Raw genomic sequence first — 23,821 nt, forward strand, 5'->3', positions numbered from 1 at the left:
TTAGGTTGGAAAGTTGGAGAAGATTTGAGAGAGATTTTGTGGGTAAGAAGAAAAAATGGAAATGGATAAAAGGGAATTAATGAAAAATATTTTATTTTATTTTATTTTATTTTATTTTATTTTATTTATTCATTTAGAGGTTCCGTTTGGGGATTTTTGTCAAAATGCATTTGTTTGTTCAACCAAGGAAGGTGGGTTTAAAGGATTCAGATTTAGACCCACAAAGTCAATAAAGAGATGAAGACCAACACAACCACCCTCTCCTACTTCCACAAATGCCCTCCCTTTCCCTTTTAATTACCATTATATCCTTTTTTTTCTTTTTTATTATTTATTCTCAAACTATAAATATTCGTTTCCATCTAAAAAAAATATTTTAATCCAAACCAACCCAATTCACGAACACATTGCTTATAAATTTTAAATATGTAAACAATGGGAAGTAGCTTAAAACATACATTAATTTTAAATGTACGTTTGGGCATTAATGTTTATTTTATTGCTTTAAAAAACAAAAATTATTTTATTTTATTTTTACTTTTTGTTTCAATTGAATCCATTAATAAAATGGGCATACAAGAATTTAAAATTAATATTTTTTTATGGGTCAAATTTTTTAAATAATAAGTCACTACCCATTCTTATGGAATAAGCAAGTTTTTAATTTTATGGATAAGCATTTAATTTAATGGATAAGTATTGGGTTTTTTTGGTCAAAATAAAATTTATAATAATGTTAATAAATAATCCAAATATTTAGATGCATACAGATAACTGTATTTATAATATATACAAGCAAATTAGAAAAATAAATCACTTTTATTTATAAATTATTATTATTATTATTATTATTTTTTTTTTTTAAATAAAGTAGTCAAAAAATGCGGGAAATTGCGTTCACATTAGGGAGGAAGTTGCCGGGGAAAAGGGGAAATGAGTGAGATGGAAAAAAGACCGAAATGAGTCTCTTTTAATTTTTTCAATAAAGTTTGAATTTTCCTTTTTTTCTTTTTTTAAATTAATTAATTAATTAATTAATTAATTAAAAATTATTTATTTTAAATATTTAAATTATTTATTTCTTTTGATCATATCCTTCCAATGCTTGACCTCTGTTTGTTTCCCAAGAAAATAATATTAAAATTCTTCTGTTCAAACCTTCAAACAAAGACCTGCCTAACCTTAATCCCTTTATTTCAACTTTTTTTTTTTTTAAATAATTATAATTACCCATTTAGATACGTTAAGTTAAATATATTATTTAATTCTCAATATTCCTCCCGTGTTGAAACATTATATATTTAAACGTTTTAAAGGTTTTTGACTGATTTTGTCATTTATATATTTATTTTTTAAATTAATAAATTCACCAAGCTTAATGGATCCCACTGACACTAAACATGATTTTATCCATAATGTCGTATATATTTTAAATAAATTTAAATTTAAAAAAAAAAAAAAAGGGAAATGAGCTGGCAGGCGATTATGATGAGGTGGATGCAGCTCGTGAAATTTAAAAAAAAAAAAAAGAAAGATTTAGGTTGCCGGTAGCCAAACACGAGGCTACCCCAGTTTTCAGATTTAATTAATTTGGTTGGGAGGCGGCACGCGGCCGCTCGACCACGCGCATCCCACGCCATTTTACCAAACTATCCCTTTCATTCATAGTAATGATAGTAATCCTTCTCTCTTCACATGCATGGTTGAATAAATATGAAGACTTAGAGACTACGAATTCAAAATAGTCAAACTATCCCTTGATATTTGGGTCACATTGGAGCTAGTGTTAGACCAAAGTTAAGTAACCGACAATTTACATGTGTTATAGAGTGTTCGTAATCTCGAAAATTGCAATTATTGAGGATAGGATTATTAGTGTCATACTCGTTTATCTACATCTTTAGGATAAATGGTAAGTTCAAGTGGAACACTATTCTAATCAAGGCACTTTCGATTTGGTAGGACACATGGGTGACACTAAACTTGACATATCAATAGTTTCGTAAGTCTAGACATCAGCTCAAGCTAACCACTTACAAATATTGTATGTTTTTGCTTGTTACATATTGCCATTAGCCTCACAGTTTTATTTATACGCCCATATAAGAAATGTTTTATTTCACTTTCCAATTGACATCGGATGCTTTGATACCATTTGTAACAATTCAAGTCCATCAATAGTAAATACTGTCTGCTTTAGCCATTTGTGTATTACAGTCAGTCTTACAGTTTTAAAATATGCCTGCTGGAGAAAGGTTTCTTCGCCATTATCGAAAATGTTTTGTTTTTTGTCCAACTAATATGAGATCTCACATGAAAGATCGTGTTATAAATAAAGCATGACAGATCATCCAAAGATTTGTAAATTTAAATATTATTTTTTATTTTTTATTTTATTTAAAGGGAATTGAGGGATAAGAGAGAGTGGCAGAAAATGTAAATAAAAGGAAAAGAGAGGGTGGAATATGGAGGGAATTGGATGGGGATAGAATCTAAAGCGAAGGGGACAATGATCTTCGATGCCTTTTCCCCGCACTTCTCTCTCTTTGGAAATGTGAGATTATAATCTCGTACGTCTTTTTTCACGCAACAAAAAAATCAAAAAAATAAAAATAATAATAATAATAAAATAAAAGAAAAAACACCATCCCTATCTCTATCCTCAAAGCAAATGCCACCCCTCCCCACGTGGACCCACTCTCTCCATTCCACGTAACTCTCCACCTCATTCTTACACGTCATTTTAGTACATACTCTCACCATAACCATTTAACCCATCATTAAATAATATTTTATTTATTAAAAAATAGTATGAAAAAAATATAAAACAACCTAGTACTATTATGGATCAAATAAAATAGAGATATATGAATAAACTGAAACTATAATCTAAAATAATAATAAAATTTAAATATAATGTACTTTGAAATAATTTTATGCATAATCGTATGTTATAATCTAAAATTAATATTTTTTAAATTTCTGAATTTAAGGAGTAAAAAAAATGTTTATTGAAAAAAAATCAGATGATTTATTTATTGGGAAAAAAAAAGAAAGAAGGAGAGGAAAATGCGTGTATGATGTGATGCAAGGCGACCCCAATTAATATCTGTAAATTAATTAGGAAAAGAAATAAATTGGAAATATAATTAATAAATTAATTGAAAGGCAATAAAGCACGTGAAACGTGGAGCCCGTGTTATCCGGGAACGTTGTGGCGCGTGACAAGATTTGAGAAGCGAAAGCGCGTGGAGGAAACAGTAATGCCGTTTTGAATTTAATTTAAATTTGACTAAATAGGATTACGGAGAATCAATGCTTTTATTAGAAAATGGAATTTGGAGAGAAATTAGGTCTTCGGTCCTTATCCGTTAAAAGCAAGAAAGTGGGGCCCACTCCTTTTTGATTTGATGGGACAATCGAATGTTCCTCTCTTATCCTTTCTTCCCATGACGTGGCCTTTCTATTTCTCCTTTTTTTTTTTTTTTTATTAATTTATCCTTTAAATTTTAAATTTTTATTTTTCTATTTTAATTAAATTCTCTATTATATTTTTTTGAGCTTTTCCATTTAGGTTGAGCTTTTCCTCAAGGTTTTTAAAACACTTCAATTCACTTTCTTCCTGACTCTGTCCACCTCTTATGGAGTCCAACGTCCTTGTTAGTATATCGCCTCGTGTTCATTCCCTTCAGGGCTCAACCTTCTTACTGGCACATCGCCTCTTGACTCTGATACCATTTGTAACAGTCGAAGTCCATTGCTAGCAAATATTGTCACTTTTAGATCTTTTCTTTTGGGCTTTCTTTAAAAAAAAAAAAATAATAATTAATTAATATATATCTTTGATGACATAAATAAATAAATAAATAAATAATATTTATTTTCTTCACCTAATTAAAAAAAATAAAAAAGCATATTCGAATATAATTGAAAATAAAAAAAATTGAGGAAATTTATGTATTTAGTAAAGTTTAGAGATGGGTGGCGTTTTATGAAATGGAATAAAGAGAATTCCAAGTATATATAGTGGTTGGTGATTGTGACATATAAAAAAGAGCGGTTTTTTAAATTCTTTACGTGCAATTATTGTCGACTTCCTATCAAAACCATTTTGTATTTATTAATATTATATTTTGCCTTTTAATTTTATCCACTACACAAACCAACTCATCTTAGCCGGGTAAATGGGCTTGATCCGGCCCATATTTGTAGGAGAACTGGGCCAAGAAGGTTGGGCCGGCCTCGAACCCACCAACCCAATTGCCGATTAGTCGGAGGATAATGATTTTATTATATAATTATCAGGGTTTAAAAAATGTCTTTAGGGATAATGATTTATTGATTTTAAATTTTAATTATTACATTTTTGTCAACCTTCTAATTATAATGTCCCTTTCATGTTGGGGGATAATTATTCGCTTTATTATTATTATTCTTTACTTATTTTCTTGTTTTATGTAACCGTCTAAGTCTATCTATAGTAGATATTGTTTGCTTTGATCCGTTATGCATTTCCGTCAGCTCACAATTTTAAAACATGTCTATTGAAGAAAAGTTGTCATGTCTGTTGTGAGATGTTTATTAGAATGACCCGACAGACCGGTGGAAAAGTTGATGTAAATTACAAGTAAAGGATTATTAAGGGAACTTGCAAGCCAATCCCAATATCAATACCAAACAAAAGTAGTAATTAAGAAAAATAATGGGAAATCTCTCACAAAGTAAAAAAGATGAAGGACTAAATAGCAAAGTTGATGATCCAAAGGGAGTGGCAAATTCAAACATTTAAATTTGGATCCAACCCGTTCCCTTTTTTTGCAAATGATGGCAAGCAAAATGCAGCTGAGTGAACCTGAGAAAGAAAAAAAAAAAAAAAAAAAAAAAAAAAAAAAAAGTCGATGGTTCAATTTTTCACCTGGTATTCTCACACTGAAAGTAATAGAAAGATCAAAGAGGAAGCTTGCCTCTGAGTTGTAAAACTTCAGGGGTTTGGTAGCAACTCCAAAATTCCCGTTTGAGTCGATGGGATTGATCGGGTTTTTGAAGTCAACTTTAGGTCCTTGAGTCGAACAGAGCAAGAAACCGATTACCCCACTAACAAAACAAAACAAAACAAAACAAAACAAAACGACGCAACATTCATAAGATTTTCTTGTTTTTTCGAAAGGTTAACCCGAATAATAGATTAGAACAAATGATTTGAATGGAAAAGGGAGTAGCTTTTGATGCCTGGGATAAGCAGGAACAATGGTCCAAGCATATTGAACTGAGCCTTTGAAGACTTGGTGGCATTTTGAGATCAACTTTTGAATGTCAAGACAATGAAACCAAAGGCTTTCTGCTTGAATACAAAGCACTCCTCCTGCCCTTAGTGCTCTTCCCACCATCTCAAACAACCTACTTCTCACGACTTCGTCATCGGGCTCTAACGAACCAAAATATTTACACTTTTACCCTCCAATTTTTACGAAAATAATATTGATAAATATAAGAGAGATATTATTGTACTTATTGGATCGAACGCGTCCACTATGATTGCATCGTAGGTTCCTGGTGCAACACAATTCAAAAATGCAATTCCTTCGAAACAAAAATACAATGGTTAGCTTTTTTCCGTCCCAATAATAATAAAGAAAAAATATTAAAGAGTAAAAATAATTGAATCAAACCATCTATTATATGAACATTCACTCGAGAATCTTTATACCCAACTGCAATTTCTGGAAAAAATTTCTTGTACACCTGTACAAACAGCCGTTATTCGATTAAAATTATCGATCGATCCAAAATGTTAAACATATGAACAGATACAAATTTCTAACGTCAATGAGCATGGTGTCGATTTCACAAATATCAATTTGGTCAATGGAAGAATGCCTAGAAATTTCTCTTAGGATGCCACCATCTCCTCCCCCAATCACCAAAACCTGATCAAGTTTAATATTTATTTATTTATTAAAAATAAAAGAAAATAAAATAAAATAGGGTAAAGGAAATTACCTTTTTGGGGTTTGGAATAGAACAAAGAGGAAGATGGGTAATCATTTCTTGGTAAGCACATTCATCTTTCTCAGTGAGTTGGAGTGCTCCATCCAACACAAACACCTTTCCATATGCTGCTGACTGCATTTAATTAATTACCATTAAGCATGACCCTAATTAATTATTACTTTCTTTACCTTTTCCCCTAACTTTTAATTCACTATTCTCACATTAATTATCAATCGCTCTTAATCTAAACATAACTCAGCCAGTCCTACTTTTATTGAAAAGGGTATTTTGGTAATTAGACATGCGTTAAGAGGTTCTCGGGTTTAGCAAAGTACCTGAAAAACCAACATGGATTGGTAATCAGATTTGCCTTGAAACAAAACCTTGTCCACCTTTAAGAAGTGTGCCTGTCCTGTCAATAAACAAACCCATCGATAATATTTGTTAAAAAGTTATCTAGATATTTGACTTATAATAAAATATGATATATATAGTAAGCTATAATTTAGTACTAAATATCCTTTTAACACTAACCTGGCCATTGAGGACAGTGCTCAGAGAACCAACCAGGAATGCTGGGATGGTTGAGAGGTACACCATTAATGGAGTCATCTTCAACCTTTTCTGCAACTGCAAGATGAAGATGAGAGCCGCCATTGTTGAAAGCTTCCTCCTTTTGCTGCTTAAACAACAGTTTATCTGCAAAAGAAACAACCCCATTTGCTTCCATCGCCATTGAACAAAAAAGCTGCTTTTTTTTGTTTTTTTTTTTTTTTCCTAGTTTTCTTCAAACTCTGTCTTAAAAATTTAGGCTTTGGGATTGGGTTTTAGGGTTTATATAGAATGAAATTTGGTGCCAAAAAAGTGGGCCTTTACCAAATCTTCCCCATGTTTTCATAATAGAAATCAATATATATATATATATATATATATATATATATATGGTTGTATTATTATTTTCCTCTCTTAATCATTGCAATAAATGGCTGAGATTTAAAAAAAAAAAAATTTAATTCTTCCATGTGTTTATGATTACAATTTTATGTATTTTTTATGTCGGGTGTTGTTCGCCGAACCAAACCTAAAGGATTATGCGGATCCAACACTCTGTCGGCCTAATCAACTCTTTTAACTTTCTAGCTTTGAATTTGGAATGAAACATGATGATGGATGTTTTTGATCCATGTATTATTATATTAGAAAAAAAAAGCTTGTTATTGAAGAACACGGGAGCATAATCGTCGAACATGCTCGATTCAAACTCAAGTTAAACCTTATGAAATTGCACGAGCACTTTTTGGATTATCTCGACAAGAATCGTATCGATGATAATCGGAGCATGCCTTGTTATGCCCACTAAGATTTGTTGGGATTGGGTGAGGTTAATTCTTTTTGTTGGATTGTTGTTGGAAATCAATGGACGTTTGAGAGGGTATTTGACAAAGTTGATACAAAAATACACTTTATTGTACATTATCAACACGTGTGATGATGAATTCTTTTGAAATGTATGCTTTTTTTTTATTTGAAGTGGATAGATTTGTTATCACATCCAAAATGGGGAGATCACTAACCCAAATGCTCTTTGTATATGTGTGTATATATATCTTCAAAACTCTTATCATTTTTAATCATTACTCTTCAATTTTATGTATATATATATATAAAGTTCGGTGAGATCCTACGTTGGTAGGAGAGGGGAGCAAAACATTTCTTATAAGAGTGTGGAAACCTCTCTCTAGTAGATACATTTTAAAACCGGGAGATTGACAGTGATACGTAAGGGGATGAAACTGACAAATATCTACTAGAGATGGACTTGAGCTGTTACAAATAGTGTTAGAGTCAGACACTGTTGGTGTGACAGTGAGGATGATAGGCTCCAAAGAGGCAGATTGTGAGATCACACATTGATTAGAGAGGGGGAACGATCTGACAAATATCTATTAGCGATGGACTTGAGCCGTTACAAATAGTGTTAGAGTCAAAGACACCGGTGGTGTGACAGTGAAGATGATAGGCTCCAAAGAGGCAGATTGTGAGATCACATATTGATTAAAGAGGGGGAACGAACTGACAAATATCTACTGACGATGGACTTGAGCCGTTACAAACAGTGTTAGAGCCAAACAGACACTCGTGGTGTGACAGTGAGGATGATAGACTCCAAGAGACAGATGGTAAGATCACACATTGGTTAGAGAGGGGAACGAAGCTCTCCTAAAGATGCTCTAATAATATAAAATTAATTACTTTTTTATGCACGGTAGTACAAGTTGTATGTATAATTTTAGGTTATATGGTATCTATAAAATAAAATAAAATAAAATAAAATAAAATAAAAGAATAAATCTAAATTTAAAAGTTGGGTAAAGTAGTTAAATTTTGGCGCGCATGGTAATATCCATAAAAGCAAAAAACGGCCATTTTGGGAAAAGGGAAGTGTAAAGATAGAGGGGGAAGGCTAAAAATCGTGAGCAAAACTCCCTCTGGCTCTCCGCAGTTCTCTGTTCATCTTCCAAAAGACCTTCATGTCTCTGTCTGTGATCATATTTTTCGTCTTTGCAATGGAAAAATGCATAACATTGCGTATTCTCGTTTGGGCGACCTTCAAAAATCCTTTTCTCTGTACCGGAAAGTGCCTTGGTGGGATCATATTCTTGAACCAGATTCCGATTTTGTCTTCCGATGGCACCGCATCTTCCTCGTTACTTGCTTGATCGCACTCTTCGTCGATCCTCTCTACTTTTATCTTCCATTCATCGGCGCTCCTGGTTGTATGCAATTCAACCTCGGACTTGGCATCGTCGTCACTTTCTTCCGCACCATCGTCGATTTGTTCTCCATGTTTCATATGCTTATGAAGTTTCGCACCGCCTTCGTTGCGCCAAATTCTAGGGTTTTTGGCCGTGGAGATCTCGTTAAGGACCCTACGGCAATTGCTATGCGCTACCTCAAGAAGGATTTTGTCATCGATCTTGCCGCTACGCTTCCCCTGCCTCAGGTGAATCCAGTCTTCTTTAATTCGTCGATTAGGGTTTCGGTTTAGCGTGTACCTAATTTTACGTTCTTCTTCTGTGTTGTCTTCCGAGATCTTGTAATTTGGGGAAAATGAAACTCTGTATCGATCATGTCTATGGCTTCCGAAAATCAAAATTGTTGTTAATGAATTTGCAGCTGTTTAGCTTGAATCTTGGTGAAACTCGTAGCTGATCTCCGAATTTCCTGATTCGAGGCTGAGAATGAAACTAAATATGCTGTTTGCTATGGCAGATTGTGATTTGGTTCGTGCTTCCAGCGTTAAAAAATCCAACAGCGACCCATGCCAACCACACTCTTGCTTTGATTGTGCTAATTCAATATGCCCCCAGACTGTTTGTTATATTTCCTCTGAACCGACGAATTAATAAGACCACCGGATCAATAGCCAAAACTGCGTGGGCCGGTGCAGCTTACAATCTGCTTCTCTATTTGCTGGCTAGCCATGTACTTGCTTTGCTTCTCTTCAATTTGTTCTCCTTTCTAGTTCTTACTACTGCTTAGTTCTGTGCGATTTGTGAGTGCAGATTATAGGAGCTGCGTGGTATGTGGCATCCATTCAGCGGCAGGATGAGTGCTGGAAGATAGAATGTAGGAAGGAGATGAATACCACGCATTCTCCTTCTTGTAAGCCTTTTTTTCTGGACTGTGATAGTTTGAATGAGCCAGAACGAAAAGCGTGGCTAAGAATTACTCATGTTCTTACAAAATGTGATGCCCTAAATGACGACAAGAATTTTCAGTTTGGGATGTTTGCTGATGCGTTCACTGCCGAAGTTGCTTCAACAAACTTCATCGAGAAGTACTTCTACTGCCTTTGGTTTGGTCTTAAGAGTTTGAGGTACGCTTTTGTTGGTCTCTCAGATGTTCCACTCTAAGGATTCAATTATTTTGATGTTTAACGATGGATGCGAAACATGTCAAAGAATCATTAACCTCCACAATGGCATGATATTGTCCACTTATGCTCTCATAAATTTACTTTTGATTTTCCTAAAAGGCCTCGTACCAATGGAGATGTATTCCTTACTTATAAACCCATGATCAACCCATTAATTAGTTGATGTGGGACTCCTCTCCCAACGATCCTCCTCTCGAACAAAGTACACCATAAAGCCTCCCATAAGGCCTATGGAGCCCTCGAACAACCTCTCCTTAAGTGAGACTCGACTCCTTTTCTCTAGAGCCCTCAAACAAAGTACAATCTTTGTTCGACATTTGAGGATTCTATTGACATGGCTAAGTTAAAGGGCATGACTCTGATACCATGTTACGAATCACGAACCTCCACAATGACATGATATTGTCCACTTTAAGCATAAGCCTTCGTGGCTTTGTTTTTTGTTTCTCTAAAATGACTCATACCAATAGAGATGTATTCCTTACTTATAAACCTACGATCAACCCCTTAATTAATCGAGGTGAGACTCTTCTCCTAGCAATCCTCAACAAAACATGCCCATGCCCAAAAGTGGATCAAATCTTCATTACTATAAAGTATTCGAGTGAAATCATAGGCTGAACTTTGCAGGCTTAAACTTACCTCGGATAATATCGTATTCAATCTGTTTGTGAACTTTTTTCTGCAGTTCATATGGGCAAAATTTAGCGACCAGCACTTCTAGTGGTGAAATTTTATTTAGCATTCTGATTTGCTCAATGGGGTTGGTTCTGTTCTCACACCTCATAGGTCAAGTGCAGGTATGATATCTGAAAACGAAAATTGCACAGAGGGTTGGTTTTATTTACTGGAAGAACCACTTTTTATCCTTTAATGACACCATATTCCATGGTGGTATCAAAAGGTGTCAATGTATATCTATCTTCCTTCTTTGTGTTCTTGAAGGGCTATCTGCAATCCACATCTGCAAGACTTGAAGAGTGGAGAGTAAAACGAAGAGACACAGAGGAATGGATGAGGCATCGACAGCTACCCATTCACTTGCAAGACCGAGTTCGTCGATTCGTTCAATATAAATGGATTGCAACTCGAGGTGTCGACGAAGAGTCGATCTTGCGCTCTTTACCTTTGGATCTTCGACGTCAAATTCAGAGGCATCTTTCTCTCGCACTTGTTCGCCGTGTAAGTCCTCTTTAAAGTATCTGTCCTCTTACTCAGTTCTCACTTTTAATGAATCACGAACTTGTACGATGATATGATATTATCCACTTTGAGCTTAAGCTCGTGTGACTTTGCTTTTGGACTTCCCTAAAATGCCTTGTACCATTGGAGATGTATTCCTTACTTATAAATCCATGTTCGTTCCAACGAACATGGGACTCCCCTATACTTCTCAGGTTCCTTTTTTTGCACAAATGGATGCTCAGCTATTGGATGCCATATGCGAGCGTCTTGTTCAATCCTTGAATACTAAAGACACATTCATAACCAGAGAGGGAGATCCAGTAAATGAAATGCTCTTCATCATCAGAGGCCAACTAGAGAGCTCCACCACCAATGGTGGCAGGTCAGGATTCTTCAACTCCATCACCCTCAGACCTGGTGACTTCTGCGGTGAAGAGCTACTAACATGGGCCTTAGTCCCATCCCCCAGCATAAGCTTACCCTCCTCAACTCGAACCGTGAAGTCGCTCACTGAAGTCGAGGCGTTCGCACTTCGAGCCGAAGATCTCAAGTTTGTAGCCAGCCAGTTCAAGCGCCTCCACAGCAAGAAACTCCAGCATGCTTTCAGATACTATTCCCACCAGTGGAGGACATGGGGATCTTGCTTCATACAAGCTGCTTGGAGAAGGTATGTGAAAAGAAAGCTAGCTATGGAGTTAGCAAGACAAGAGGAGCTGTATTACGCAACAATGATGGACCAAGAATACAGCCATGGCAGTGAAATGGAAGGTGGAGAAGGAGGTGGTGGTGGTGGTGGTGGTGGTGGTGGTGGTGGTGAAACCAGTGGCTCCAAAAATACCACCAAAAAGAAATCCCCACATCTTGGAATAACAATGTTGGCTTCAAAGTTTGCAGCAAATACAAGAAGAGGGCTTCACCAGAAGTCGTTGGCACTCGTCTCAGATGTCAGCAGCTTGAAAATGCCTAAGCTGTTTAAGCCTGAGGAACCAGATTTCTCTGCTTTCCGAGATCATAGTTGAGTTTCACAAAGTAACCAAAACTTCCATTCCACAAAACCAAGAGATTAGACAAAAACACAATTATTTACTTGCTACATAATCTTCAGCAATCATTAGGTGTAATTACACAACAATGATAATATGTATTCATGTATACTTAGAAAAAGCTTATTCAAATTCTAAATCTGGGCTATGAAAGTTCAGACTTGCTTATACTTTAATTATCATGTAAAAATTCTTTTGTGAATGATGTGGTAAATAAATTCAATAATCATCTCTCTTATTTACTTCAATCAGCTTAGATTGATTTAGCTAATTAAATTTCATAGTTATAGTTTCTAGAAACATAACTCGATCTTATACATGACAATTAGTAATTTATGTACTCAGAAATATTTTGATCGGCTTGAAAGATGTAAGAAATACCCATTTCTTTCTTTTTTTTTTTTTTTTTTTAATTAAGCTAAATTATTTTTAAAATACTACTAAAGTTGCAATATTCTCATAGGGCCAAAAACAAAATATGATTGGACTGTATTAAATTAATTTCAAAGGCTGTTTCAATAGAAAATTGAACAACTATTTGTAAAATTCAAAACAAGAATAATATTTTAATGATGAAATAAACAAATTATTAGTTCTGAATCACTTTTATTATTTCAAATTGATGTGATGTTTGACTAACTTGACATCAATAATTAGAAATATATGGTGGATAATATGGCTCAACAACTTTCAATCCATTTCAACAGTTAATGAAAACATTAAGCTGATATTTCTATCGCCAAAACCAAGTTTTGCAAAAAAAAAAAAAAAAAAAAAAAAAAAAAAAAAAAGAAAAAAAAAAAAAAGAAGAAGCTGGTTTGTTTTTCAAAACTTGTAGGCTTTTTCCAAGGAACCTATCACAGATGAAAATGAAGAAGATAACGACTCGGATGAAAACGATAACGACAATTCTTCATGGTTTAAAGAATTTTTTCGAATTCGGGAAACCATCCATGGAGAGGAAGGGAAAGCAGTTTCAGGTGAACTAAGAGGAAGAAATAAGATTTTTGTATTTCAATCTTACAATTCATTCAATTAATGTCATTACAGAAGGCTTAACATCAAATGGCAAAGTGAAAGGCAGCAAAGTCCCTGGTTGTTTATGTACCCACCACCATCATCTATTTTACCACTGGCCTCACCTCAATATATTTTTCTTTTCCTACTTCTATTTCTCATTACCACAATCACATGATGCTTTTTCCCTTCAAAATAATTTTATCACATTTTCTCATTCAATTCAAACAAACAAACAAACAAATCTTTAGGGTCCTCTATATTTTCGAAAGCATAGACAACCCTGAGCTTGATCAACAGGGATCATACCTCCACCCTTGGACGTGTCAATGGCTTCCAACATAGAAACTACTTCATCCATTTCAGGCCGCTTGTCCGGGGTTGCATCCCAGCATCGCTTCATTACATTCGCTAGGGAGCTCGGGCAACATCTCGGTATCTCTGGCCTCAAATTCTGCAGCAGTGTTTTGAGATTAACATTTGATAAGTTCAAAATAACGAAGTACATTGTCCTGCAGATATGAAGAACTAAGGGCGTAAGAATCTACCTGACGAACCACAGCAGAAGTCACTTCGGAGAAACTAAGGTCGGGATATGGCATGTCACAGCAATAAATTTCCCACAGGCAGATACCGAAGCTGTACACGTCGCACTTCCTGTTATATGGGTTGCCATTGAGAACCTGTAACCAGATAGACCCCTAAAAATTTAGCAAAATCATCTTTCTGATGTCTTTGATAGCAACATTTTGGCATTGAAGGTTTCTAGTTTCCATGTAGTGAATGAGGAACACAGCTACGGAAACAAGGGGAAACATTTTATGGACAATGCTCGAAAATGTCGTATAAGTTGGCTAAAAAGTCGAAAAATTGCGTACCTCAGGTGCCATGTAACCGAGTGTCCCAGTCTCCCCAGTCATGTCGTTGGGATTTGAGGCCTCAACTCTAGCAACACCAAAATCAGCAATTTTTACTGTACGTGTTTTGTCCAACAGCATGTTTTCTGTCTTTACATCTCTGTGAACAATCTTCTGTGAATGAAGGTAACTCAACCTACAAAATAAATGGAACACTTTCTAAGAGCCAAGTATAAGCAAGTACATACTATTCTCAAATAAGAGGTTAAGACTAATGAACAGAGGGAATCGTGTGAGCAGGGGTACCCTCTAGCAAGATCAAGTGCCAATTGGACAACCACCTTGAAAGCTAGCTTCCTTCTCCTGTTCTTTATGAGATAAGATTTAAGGGCACCTCCGGCAAGATATTCCACCACAACACAGCATATGTTGCTTGGCATGCCTATTAGGCCATTTTCAGTTTGGATCTGTAACTCCGCTGAGCCCATTGTTGCCCCTATAAACTGAAAATCAATTGAAAACCGTGAAAAAGCAAAAACTAGAAACCAAAGCCACAAAAAAATAACACAAAGTAATGCATTAATTATGGAATAAGCACATCGAGTTTGATATATCACTTTCTGAACAATAAAATAAAAATACTTGAAAATTCCCCCTCCACAACGACAGGTAAAAAGGGGGAAGGGAAAAAGAAGGAAAGATGATAAGTTAAAGAGTCTGGATAAAGCCGCTAGTTTTTCCACTATCAAAAGATGCAAAGACATTTTTTTATCTGATTGAAGCCCTCCAAGTGAGCAACATGCATTTTGGCTTTGTCTAGTTCTATTCTGGCAAGGATAAAATTTAGTTCAGTTGACTTCTTTTCCCCTTCTAAAAAAGTACAAGGGTGGAGAGAGTTTAGAATTCTAGATGGAATCCTTTAACACAACTGAACTTTTTCGGTTGAGCTACCAGTAGAAGAGATTTAATTGAACCTTGAAGTTCATGCAAAAAGAGTTCTCAATGGTCCATACGGAAGGCTGGGGGGGGGGGGGGGGTTAAAGCAAACTTTTTACAATAAAATTAATTCTAAGGAAGAAGAAGAGCGGAAGAAGGTAAAACGCTCAAATCCGAACACCGAAGCACTGTTGATCTAAGATCTCCCTCTAATTCTACTCAGAAGATCAAGAGGAGCAGTCTGAGCTTTTGGATTGTTCGTCACAAAAATCAGAAAAGAAGGGTGCGTGAGGAGGAAAAGGAACAATTTCTGGTTATTGGATTATGAACTGTTCTGGGTCTAATCCATCCTTTACTTTCTATAGTGTCAGCATCTTTCAAAAGAGAGACAATTATTAGAAGCGCATTCAATTGATTTGATAGAATATCAATAAGTCTAGAAAATTGAGGGTTAGAACTAGAGCATCTAACAAGACATCTATATCACAACAAGTAGGCAAATAGACAATGAAGCTGTAGTGACCTTAGTAACATTGGGATGCTCTAGTTTATGCCAAACAGCAACTTCCTGTTTAAAAGCTGCCCTGAGTGAAGCAATTTCAGCTTCTGTCCTGTGGCCTTCTTCTCCCCAATCCAGCAACTTGACTAATGCATTAAAAAGTCAACAGAAAACTTCAGTGGGTTGTAGCAACCAACTGCAACCCAGTAACCTTAAAGAACTACAAACTAAGATAATATTTCTAAAAAATATATGAGTGAGTGATGAATGAGTAAGTGAACAGAGCTTAAAATAATGAAGGATAATGATCGCATTAGAATATGTAGAAGACAATGATGTAAATACCGAAATAAATACAAATATGTATTGGCTAGCAGAAATAGCCAATTCATTATAGAAGCTTTTCTAGGTCAAGTTTTATCCAACAGCTGGAATCACATGAAAGTTCAAAACTTTATTCACACAAAGTCATTCAGGCCATAATTCAACTCAATCTCGTGTATACATCACGGATCATCGAAAAGAGAGTTCAAATGGCCAATCACCACTCCATGATAGTGGCAACATGTCTAAAATAAAAAGTAAGCCCAAAGAGGTCTAAACAATCACTAAACGGGTTCCAATGAGGTAGGTGCAAAATTGGCATGAGATTTCAAAGAACTACCAGTGAATCAAACCCATATGTGTTCAAAATAAATCAGCAGCGCAGACAAAAATAATAATTTCGATGAATATCTAAGACGATTAAGAGAAGAAAACGAGAGTGTTGAAATAATTGAAAACAAGGTAAAGGAAATTCACAAAAATAGAAAAGGAAAAGGAAAAGAAAACCGAGGCATAAACTGTAGTCTGTAAGCATTCTGAAAGATCAGGAGTGGGAAATTCGATCAGGATTCACGAAGCAAGAACTCAGAAACAAAGTAATTATAGTAAGAGCAACTCTGAGAGTAATTAAAAATAGGGCAAAAGTTCAAGGTTGCAGTAGGAAACCGGTGACTGACCAGCGACATCTAGTCCGTCGTAAACGCCGCGGTGGACGGTGCCGAAAGTACCACGAGCAATGACGCTCTTGATTATCAGTTTGGACGGATCGATCTCCCACTCTTGCCGCTCCTTAGCGGCGACTTTAGTAGACCTACTGCGAGCAATGGTTGCAGAAGTGAGAAAGCTATTGCCGTCTTCATCTTTCTTCTTGTTCTTCTCCATGGTCAAGGCTCTGCTAAGATGCCTCTCAAGCTGCTCATCCAAACTCTTCAGATCAATCTGATCCGCCCGCACAAATCCATCATTGCTCTCCTTCATTTCCGATTTCTTTTTCTTTCTATCAACAAATCAGAGCGCTAGCGCTAGCACTAGCAGGAATCGGTGGCTGGAGGCAACAAACTGATCGATTCAATTCAGAAATTCAGAGTATCTTCAAATTTTGGTGGCTCTTCTTCTTGCTCGAATCGCTGTTGTTTCTGTGCTGTTCTTCGTTCCCACAAATTGTGCAATGGCTCCTCCAATCATCCATGTGGGCACATGAATTTGCCTGCTCATAACGTGTGCTTCTGACCCACTTCGGTCTCCTTCTCTATTTATTATTTTTCTTTTCCTTCCTTTTATTTTATTTTATTTTATTTTATTTTTCCCCGTTCCCAGCCAATTAACAGATCAGGACTTGTGAATAAAATAATTAATTTTATTAAACATGTATTTACGTTAGATAACTCCGTTTAGTCAGATAATTGAGCTTCTTAATCCTTCAGTTGTTTTATTTTATTATCGATAAACCTTAACCTCACATTATTTATGTCAAAATTAATTAACTAATTATTTGCGTTAAATAATTTGGTTATTATTTTATTTTTAATTCAACCATTTATCAACCTTTGTCTAAGGCGTGTTGCCAGTAGCCGCATACTTGTCTAGGACATATTACTTATGACCGTAGGCTCGTTCCAAACTTTTTTTTTTCTCTTAATTTCATGTTAGCTAGTTATTAGAATTTAGGGTGTATGATCATTTGCCAAAATTATGTATACATCTCTCAATACTAAAATGTTTTAAAATTTACTATACGGGATGTAACTAGTTGTCAATTTTATTTACCCGAGTTATACGCTATCAATGTCGTTGTTGTTGACTATTGCTTGCTAGCCTATAACATTGCTTTACGGACGTTTTTCCAAAACTGATTCTATCATGTCCCACATTGGTTGGGGAGGAGAACAAACCACCATTTATAAGGGTGTGAAAACCTCCCCCTAGTAGACGCGTTTTAAAGGCTTGAGGGGAAGCCCGAAAGGGAAAGCCCAAAGAGGACAATATCTGCTAGCGATGGATCTGGGTCGTTACCAATGGTATCAGAGCCAGACACTGGATGATGTGCCAATCTTCTCGCTAGGGCCCGAAGGGGGGTGGATTATGATGTTCCACATTGGTTGAGGAGGAGAACAAACCACCCTTTATAAGGGTGTGGAAACCTTCCACGCGTTTTAAAGCCTTGAGGGAAAGCCCAAAGAGGACAATATCTCCTCCCGTCAGGAGAAAGCCCAAAGAGTTTAAGGGAAAGCCCAAAGAGGACAATATCTGCTCCCGTCAAGAGAAAGCCCAAAGAGTTTAAAGCCTTGAGGGGATGCCCAAAAGGGAAAGCACATTGGTTGGGGAGAACAAACCACCCTTTATCCACCCTTTATAAGGGTGTGTAATTTATAAGGGTGTGGAAACCTTCCACGCAAAAGGGAAAGCACATTGGTTCTTTATAAGGGTGTGGTTTATAAGGGTGTGGAAACCTTCCACGCAAAAGGGAAAGCACATTGGTTCTTTATAAGGGTGTGGAATTTATAAGGGTGTGGAAACCTTCCACGCAAAAGGGAAAGCACATTGGTTGGGGAGGAGAACAAACCACCCTTTATAAGGGTGTGGAAACCTTCCACGCGTTTTAAAGCCTTGAGGGGAAGCCCAAAGAGGACAATATCTGCTCCCCTCAAGGGAAAGCCCAAAGAGTTTAAAGCCTTGAGTGGAAGCCCAAAAGGGAAAGCCCAAAGACGACAATATCTGCTCTCCTCAAGGGAAAGCCCAAAAAGGACAATATCTGCTAGAAAGCCTTGAGGGAAAGTAATAGGTCGTTACAGATGGCAACTCAATTTTAGAGAGAAGAGAGCGAAGCATAAGTTTATATAAAACTAGATTATGTTCGTATTGGACCTAAATTAAAAATGAAGCTTTTGTTGAATAATTTTTTTACGTGGAGACAAAATAGAATTTTATATTTTAGAATGTAATGTAACAAAGAATAAGAATAGGTAATGATGGATTAATTTTGGTATGTAATCTCGACGTTATTTAATTTATTTAATTATTAAATTGGAGACATTGATATATGTAACAAATATAGCATTAAAAGAGTGGACGTCATATCATAATACTAATTGATTTATTTCCATAAATAGGACAAAGGTTTTGGTAACATGAGTCATGATTTGAAAATTCAAAATTAAATATTGGAGGAAAATAGCTTTTCTTCACCATCAACCAAATAAAATACTTCTAAATTTTCTGTAATGTCTTTAATTTAATATATATTTCATTAAATTATAATATTTGTATATTCGGAAAACAAAAGTGGGCCTAAGCCCATATATTATGACGCTTTACGGGCCTCTTCTCCTCAACCATTCTCTTGGCCCATTATCGGCCCAGTAACTGACCCATGAAGAAGGCAAATCAGCCCTATTGCTAAAAAAAACTTCCATATATTTTTAATTGTTTTATTTCAATTTAAGCAACTTTAAAACAAAATCTACGTATAAATTATGGGTTTAACAATTATTTTTTTTTTTATTTTTTTTTTTTTTTTGAAGTCTAGCTCAATGGTTGAACCAAAATTTTCTATGCTGTAAATTCTTCATTTAAAATATATATATTTTCTACTTCGAGAGTGAGATAGACGATAAGAGATGGGTAAAACCCCGTTAACTTTGTGCCACCAGCCACAGCAAGACCGAGGTGGGTACGCTTCTTTGTCACAACTAAAATTTTAAATTAGACAAAAAAAAAAAAATTGTAAAAATAAAATTTAAATTCGGAGTATAAAACATATTATAAGTTTTAAAATTGTTCATACTTATTAATTTATAATTTTCTAAAAAAATATAATTATACAATTCACCGTTATCTTGCAAAAAAAAAAAAAAAAAAAAAAAAAAAAAAAAAAAAAAAAAAAAAAAAAAGTGCTGACTATTGAAAAATAAAAGAAGAGAGGGAAGCAAAGCTTAGCGAACTTCCAGCTAGGTCATTGACTACTCCATCACCTAAAGTTGTTGCAGGTGGCTTAAAAATCTAGCTAGGTTCATTTTCTCCGTTGTTGTACGTTTGGTTGAGTCGTTATGATCCACATAATATTTACATATTTAAATGGTCGTCTCTAACCTACCCGGGACACAATGATATACTAGGAAACATACAGACACCTACCTCATTAATTCAATAATATACTAGGAAATATACAGAAACCTACCTCCTCATTAATTCCTCAGAGACAAAATAAATGGAAGGACCAAACTATAGGTTTTTTTTTTTTTTTTTTTTTTTGTTATTTTTGAGTGTTATAGTCTTTATTATATTTCGGTTCGCATACTCTAAAAAATTAATTGCATTGTTCCAAGCTTTGGATCAAAGTTTAGCATGTCCCTTTCATTATTGAAGAGCTGCAAAAAGCCCAACGTAAAGGGTCGCTGGATAACTATCATGCTCTGCTGATATCCAAATTGCCTTTATGGTGCTTTGAGTATAATTTACGTTTCGAAATAATTACAATTTTAACCTATAAATTTTTTAATTTTGATTTGGTCCTTTAAATTATCGGAAATTAAAAAGGTGAGGGAGGGAAAACAATTGATAAGAATTTCGAGGGTGGTTTTTACTTTGGGTGTACTCAAAGCTGCCACCGCAAGCTGTTTCTGCACTCACCACTCTGCCCACTTTCTGTCCCACACACTCCCAGCACCACCCCCACTTTTCTTTTTTCCTTTTTTGCCCTTTTCTTTCTCTATTCCGGTTTTGTCAGACCCAAAACACTCCATTTTGACCAAACCCACCCGAATTAAAAACATTTTTTTAAAAAGAAAAGAAAAAAAAAAAAAAAAAACATAATAATAACAACAATAATATTACTAAAAAGAACACAAATGAAAAAGGGCGGCAGAGTTTTCTTTGTTCCTTCAGTCGGCGACGCTCCACGACATGTCGTTCTCGAATATCCAGTGGCAGACTTCTATTTGACCTGGACCGGACCCAAGTGCTACAAATGCGCCGTGCTTTGGGCCCCATGATGACGTGTCCATATGACAAATTGCAACCCCACGATTGATTTTTTCGTTCGTTTTCAGCCTCAGGATATCGGCTTCGTAGATACGGACTTTGGGTACTGAGTGGCAGTAATAGAGTAAGTAAGGGTACAAACTCTGATGGCATGATACTGATCTCGTTAACTCTCCGCCGTTGATTCCTTTCACTTCTCCGATCTCCACCTTCTCCGTTGATCCATTCACACTCGCCGTCGTCCTCGCCACCACGTTCCGCCCCAACACCGCTGTGGCGAAGTCTATCATGTCCTCTGCCGACCCCACGCACCGCTTTGTCTCGCCCATGCTCGGCGCCCGCTCGCACTCCGCCAGCGTGCTGGTAATCACGTGCTCCATCGTCGAGCCATTTCGCGCGTGGAAGATTTGCTTTGTCTCGGAGATCTTTGACGAGGAGAATGGTATGTTTACCAAAATGGCCCTCGGAAGGAATGATCTCGGTGGCATTTTGTCTCTGATGTCCGGCATCAACATGACATTCCCCTGCTTCAATTCAGACTCTCTGAAGAACTTGCCCGGTTCCACCCATCTATTTACGTTAATGCCACTCCCCGTCGCGCTGTATTCAGAAAACGATACGCCTTTCTGTGCATACGTCGTGAAGTTCCGATCCACGCTGTAGCTTCTGAATCCGACCGTCGTTTGGCCGATCGATCCTTTGCCGTATTCTTTGAACGAATCGTTACCGTGGTTGAAGGATTGTCCGTAACTTGCAAAGTTCACTCTCCCGGAGTTCGAATTCTTCGCGTACGACTGAAAACTATCGTCGCCGACGTTCGCTCCGTTTCTGTAATTCGAGAATGTGTCGATCTGTGTTTTTCCGCCCTTGCCGTAGTTCTTGAAGTTTGAGTGCGGATTGTTGCCGGAGAGACCGTAAGCCTTGAACGAATCGTTCGCGCTCTTCCCTGACTCGCCGTAGCCAGTGAATGTCGATGTAAGAATGTTGGAGCCATCAGAGTAGCTACTGAATTCCTGCGGCACGCCATTGCCGTTCTTGCCGTAGCTCGTGAACGATTGACTTCCGGAATTCGTCTCGTTTCCGTAACTCGTAAACGAGAGCTTGTGAGCTCTGGAGTCCAAATCGTAGGCCGTGAATCGGAGATTCGGCACATTGACGACTTTGTCGTAGTTCACGAACTCGCCAGAACCGCCCTTCGATTCAGCGGCGTAGCTGATGAAATTATTGTTCGCCACATTACCATCCTCCGCATAGTTCGTGAATCCTTCCTTATGATTACTCGAGTTCCCACCGTAACGCTTGAACGAGTGATCGGCCGTGTTCAACCCGTCGGAATAGTTCTTGAAGGAGTCAGCGCCACCGATTCGAGCCGCGCCATAGTTGTTGAAATTTTTATTTCCATACAATTTGAAATCGGCATCCTTAAAGCGCGGAACGGAAGTTTCTTGAGAATCAAACGAACAGAACAAATTAGCCGAATAACAGAACGTTTCCAATCGGGAAGTGAGCGAGCCTAGGGCAGCGTGCTTGGCGAACACGGCGGCATCCACAGCGGAGAGCGGCGAGGCTTTGGCGAACAGAAAATCAGGCTTCGGAAGTTGATTGGAAACATGCGTATTCCAGTAACGAACCAGAGAAGCTTTGGCCGTGAAGGGATTGAACTGGATAGAAGCATTAAATGTAGCCTGATCTGCAGAAACAAACGAAACCTGTGGCAAAAACGACAAGACGATCGGATTCGAACAATGGAAAGAAAGAACAAAAATCGAAATGAAAATGAGAATTGTTTGTTTGTTTGTTTATGGTTTTTCTTACATGGAGCAGAGAGAGCGACAATTGCGAGAGGAGCAGGAAGAAGACGATATGGACCATTGTTGACGAGTCCATAGAGACAGAGATGAGAAACGGACAGAAAGGGCGTACCCGTATTTATATCCAAACACAACCCTACCTGAACTAATGCCTACACCCCTTCCTTTCAACAAACAACTAATTTCAGTTCTAATTCCTTTTATTTTCTTTATGGTCCTTAATTTCTCAAATATTAATTTTTACCCCAATTTTATTTTCTTTCCTTTTTTTTTTTTTTTTTTTTCATTAAAAAAATATATATATCTTTTTTAAATGTCAAATTATTGGTTTTAAATTCCAACTGTGGAAAGCTTTCGAGTTTATAGAAAAAAGCTTAATATTATAAGCTAATAAATAAATAATCATGTATATGATGATTATTAATTTCAAACAAACTTAAACAATATTATATACATATAATATACATTATTAATGGGACTTCCATATTAATTTCACCCACATGGGTTCGTATTTATTGAGTGATTTTTTTGTTATATGATTGTTACCGTGGTAATAATTAATACCGATGTGAACTATGATGAAATGATTGTGATTTAATTACTTTACTACTTATGTATTTTCCCAGTAAATAAATATTTATGGTTCAAATTTAAAATTTTATATATAAGTATTTACCTTTATTAACCAAGGTAAATAGTGTCATATATTCCAAAACCCTTGTTTAAGTAATTTAGTTTTTTCATCAATTATAATAATGATAATTGGGGGAACTAATTTAGACCAATTTTCAACGAATACATTTGAAATTCAAAGTCTTCACTGAGAAAGGGAGAAAAAAGAGATAATTCCGTTGCAAATGAAGACAAAATAGAATTAAACTAAGGTTCTTGGCGTGGTATGGTCCACTTTATAAATATATAATTTAATTTAATTTAATTTCTACCTTCCCTATATTCGTTAAAGACTTATTTATTTGTTTAATTAATGTTGTTTACAGCTATTTCAACTGTCTCGACATATACAGAGGGTTAAAAAAATAATTAAAATAAAAAGCTTTATCCACCTTTATAATTACATTTAATACTATGTCAGTTATCATATTAATAAACTTTATATTTAGCCCAGACATTATTGAACTTTTATTTGTGATATGATACTTTAAAAATACACATTTTTGTGACCAAAAATATCAATTAAAGCACATTTTAGACAAAAGGCCATATTTGTAAATTACTCT

General features: G+C 36.0%; 4 protein-coding genes across 4 annotated transcripts; 1 reads left to right on the forward strand and 3 right to left on the reverse strand.

The window, feature by feature from the left end:
- Positions 1-4,583: 4,583 nt before the first annotated feature.
- LOC111779999 (spermidine synthase 1) lies at positions 4,584-6,862 on the reverse strand. Its single transcript, XM_023660230.2, has 9 exons — positions 6,526-6,862; positions 6,327-6,403; positions 6,001-6,123; positions 5,823-5,927; positions 5,670-5,742; positions 5,509-5,580; positions 5,230-5,425; positions 4,965-5,094; positions 4,584-4,852 (listed from the first exon to the last, which is right to left on the reverse strand). Exons 1-9 carry the CDS (start codon positions 6,725-6,727, stop codon positions 4,778-4,780), a joined length of 1,053 nt encoding a protein of 350 aa, XP_023515998.2. The 5' UTR covers positions 6,728-6,862; the 3' UTR covers positions 4,584-4,777.
- A 1,541-nt stretch (positions 6,863-8,403) lies between these two features.
- LOC111779997 (putative cyclic nucleotide-gated ion channel 16) lies at positions 8,404-12,335 on the forward strand. Its single transcript, XM_023660226.2, has 6 exons — positions 8,404-8,995; positions 9,265-9,477; positions 9,558-9,871; positions 10,620-10,731; positions 10,877-11,113; positions 11,329-12,335. The coding sequence occupies exons 1-6, from the start codon at positions 8,567-8,569 to the stop codon at positions 12,133-12,135; spliced, it is 2,112 nt and encodes a 703-aa protein (XP_023515994.2). The 5' UTR covers positions 8,404-8,566; the 3' UTR covers positions 12,136-12,335.
- An 828-nt stretch (positions 12,336-13,163) lies between these two features.
- LOC111779998 (serine/threonine-protein kinase 52) lies at positions 13,164-17,028 on the reverse strand. Its single transcript, XM_023660229.2, has 6 exons — positions 16,470-17,028; positions 15,493-15,614; positions 14,340-14,536; positions 14,055-14,229; positions 13,725-13,859; positions 13,164-13,630 (listed from the first exon to the last, which is right to left on the reverse strand). Exons 1-6 carry the CDS (start codon positions 16,768-16,770, stop codon positions 13,424-13,426), a joined length of 1,137 nt encoding a protein of 378 aa, XP_023515997.1. The 5' UTR covers positions 16,771-17,028; the 3' UTR covers positions 13,164-13,423.
- Positions 17,029-20,578: 3,550 nt separating this feature from the next.
- LOC111780731 (polygalacturonase 1 beta-like protein 2) lies at positions 20,579-22,744 on the reverse strand. The gene is made up of 2 exons (XM_023661217.2): positions 22,588-22,744; positions 20,579-22,481 (listed from the first exon to the last, which is right to left on the reverse strand). Exons 1-2 carry the CDS (start codon positions 22,657-22,659, stop codon positions 20,673-20,675), a joined length of 1,881 nt encoding a protein of 626 aa, XP_023516985.2. The 5' UTR covers positions 22,660-22,744; the 3' UTR covers positions 20,579-20,672.
- Between the last annotated feature and the right edge of the window lie 1,077 nt (positions 22,745-23,821).

This window comes from Cucurbita pepo, chromosome 18, assembly GCF_057944985.1.
Source record: "Cucurbita pepo subsp. pepo isolate OVF chromosome 18, ASM5794498v1, whole genome shotgun sequence".
Classification (NCBI taxonomy): domain Eukaryota; kingdom Viridiplantae; phylum Streptophyta; class Magnoliopsida; order Cucurbitales; family Cucurbitaceae; genus Cucurbita; species Cucurbita pepo.

Excerpts from the sequence above, each read along its gene's own strand:
- LOC111780731 (XM_023661217.2), bottom strand. The coding sequence starts at position 22,659 with ATGGACTCGTCAACAATGGTCCATATCGTCTTCTTCCTGCTCCTCTCG. Across the intron at positions 22,482-22,587 it reads TGTCGCTCTCTCTGCTCCAT|GTTTCGTTTGTTTCTGCAGA; the intron begins GTAAGAAAAACC and ends TTTTTGCCACAG.
- LOC111779998 (XM_023660229.2), bottom strand. The coding sequence starts at position 16,770 with ATGAAGGAGAGCAATGATGGATTTGTGCGGGCGGATCAGATTGATCTG. Across the intron at positions 14,230-14,339 it reads GCACTTGATCTTGCTAGAGG|GTTGAGTTACCTTCATTCAC; the intron begins GTACCCCTGCTC and ends TTTATTTTGTAG. Across the intron at positions 13,860-14,054 it reads TCGGTTACATGGCACCTGAG|GTTCTCAATGGCAACCCATA; the intron begins GTACGCAATTTT and ends ATCTGGTTACAG.
- LOC111779999 (XM_023660230.2), bottom strand. The coding sequence starts at position 6,727 with ATGGCGATGGAAGCAAATGGGGTTGTTTCTTTTGCAGATAAACTGTTG. Across the intron at positions 5,928-6,000 it reads CTATTCCAAACCCCAAAAAG|GTTTTGGTGATTGGGGGAGG; the intron begins GTAATTTCCTTT and ends AAACTTGATCAG. Across the intron at positions 5,095-5,229 it reads ATTGTTCCTGCTTATCCCAG|TGGGGTAATCGGTTTCTTGC; the intron begins GCATCAAAAGCT and ends TTGTTTTGTTAG.
- LOC111779997 (XM_023660226.2), top strand. The coding sequence starts at position 8,567 with ATGCATAACATTGCGTATTCTCGTTTGGGCGACCTTCAAAAATCCTTT. Across the intron at positions 9,478-9,557 it reads TCTATTTGCTGGCTAGCCAT|ATTATAGGAGCTGCGTGGTA; the intron begins GTACTTGCTTTG and ends TTGTGAGTGCAG. Across the intron at positions 9,872-10,619 it reads TTTGGTCTTAAGAGTTTGAG|TTCATATGGGCAAAATTTAG; the intron begins GTACGCTTTTGT and ends TTTTTTCTGCAG.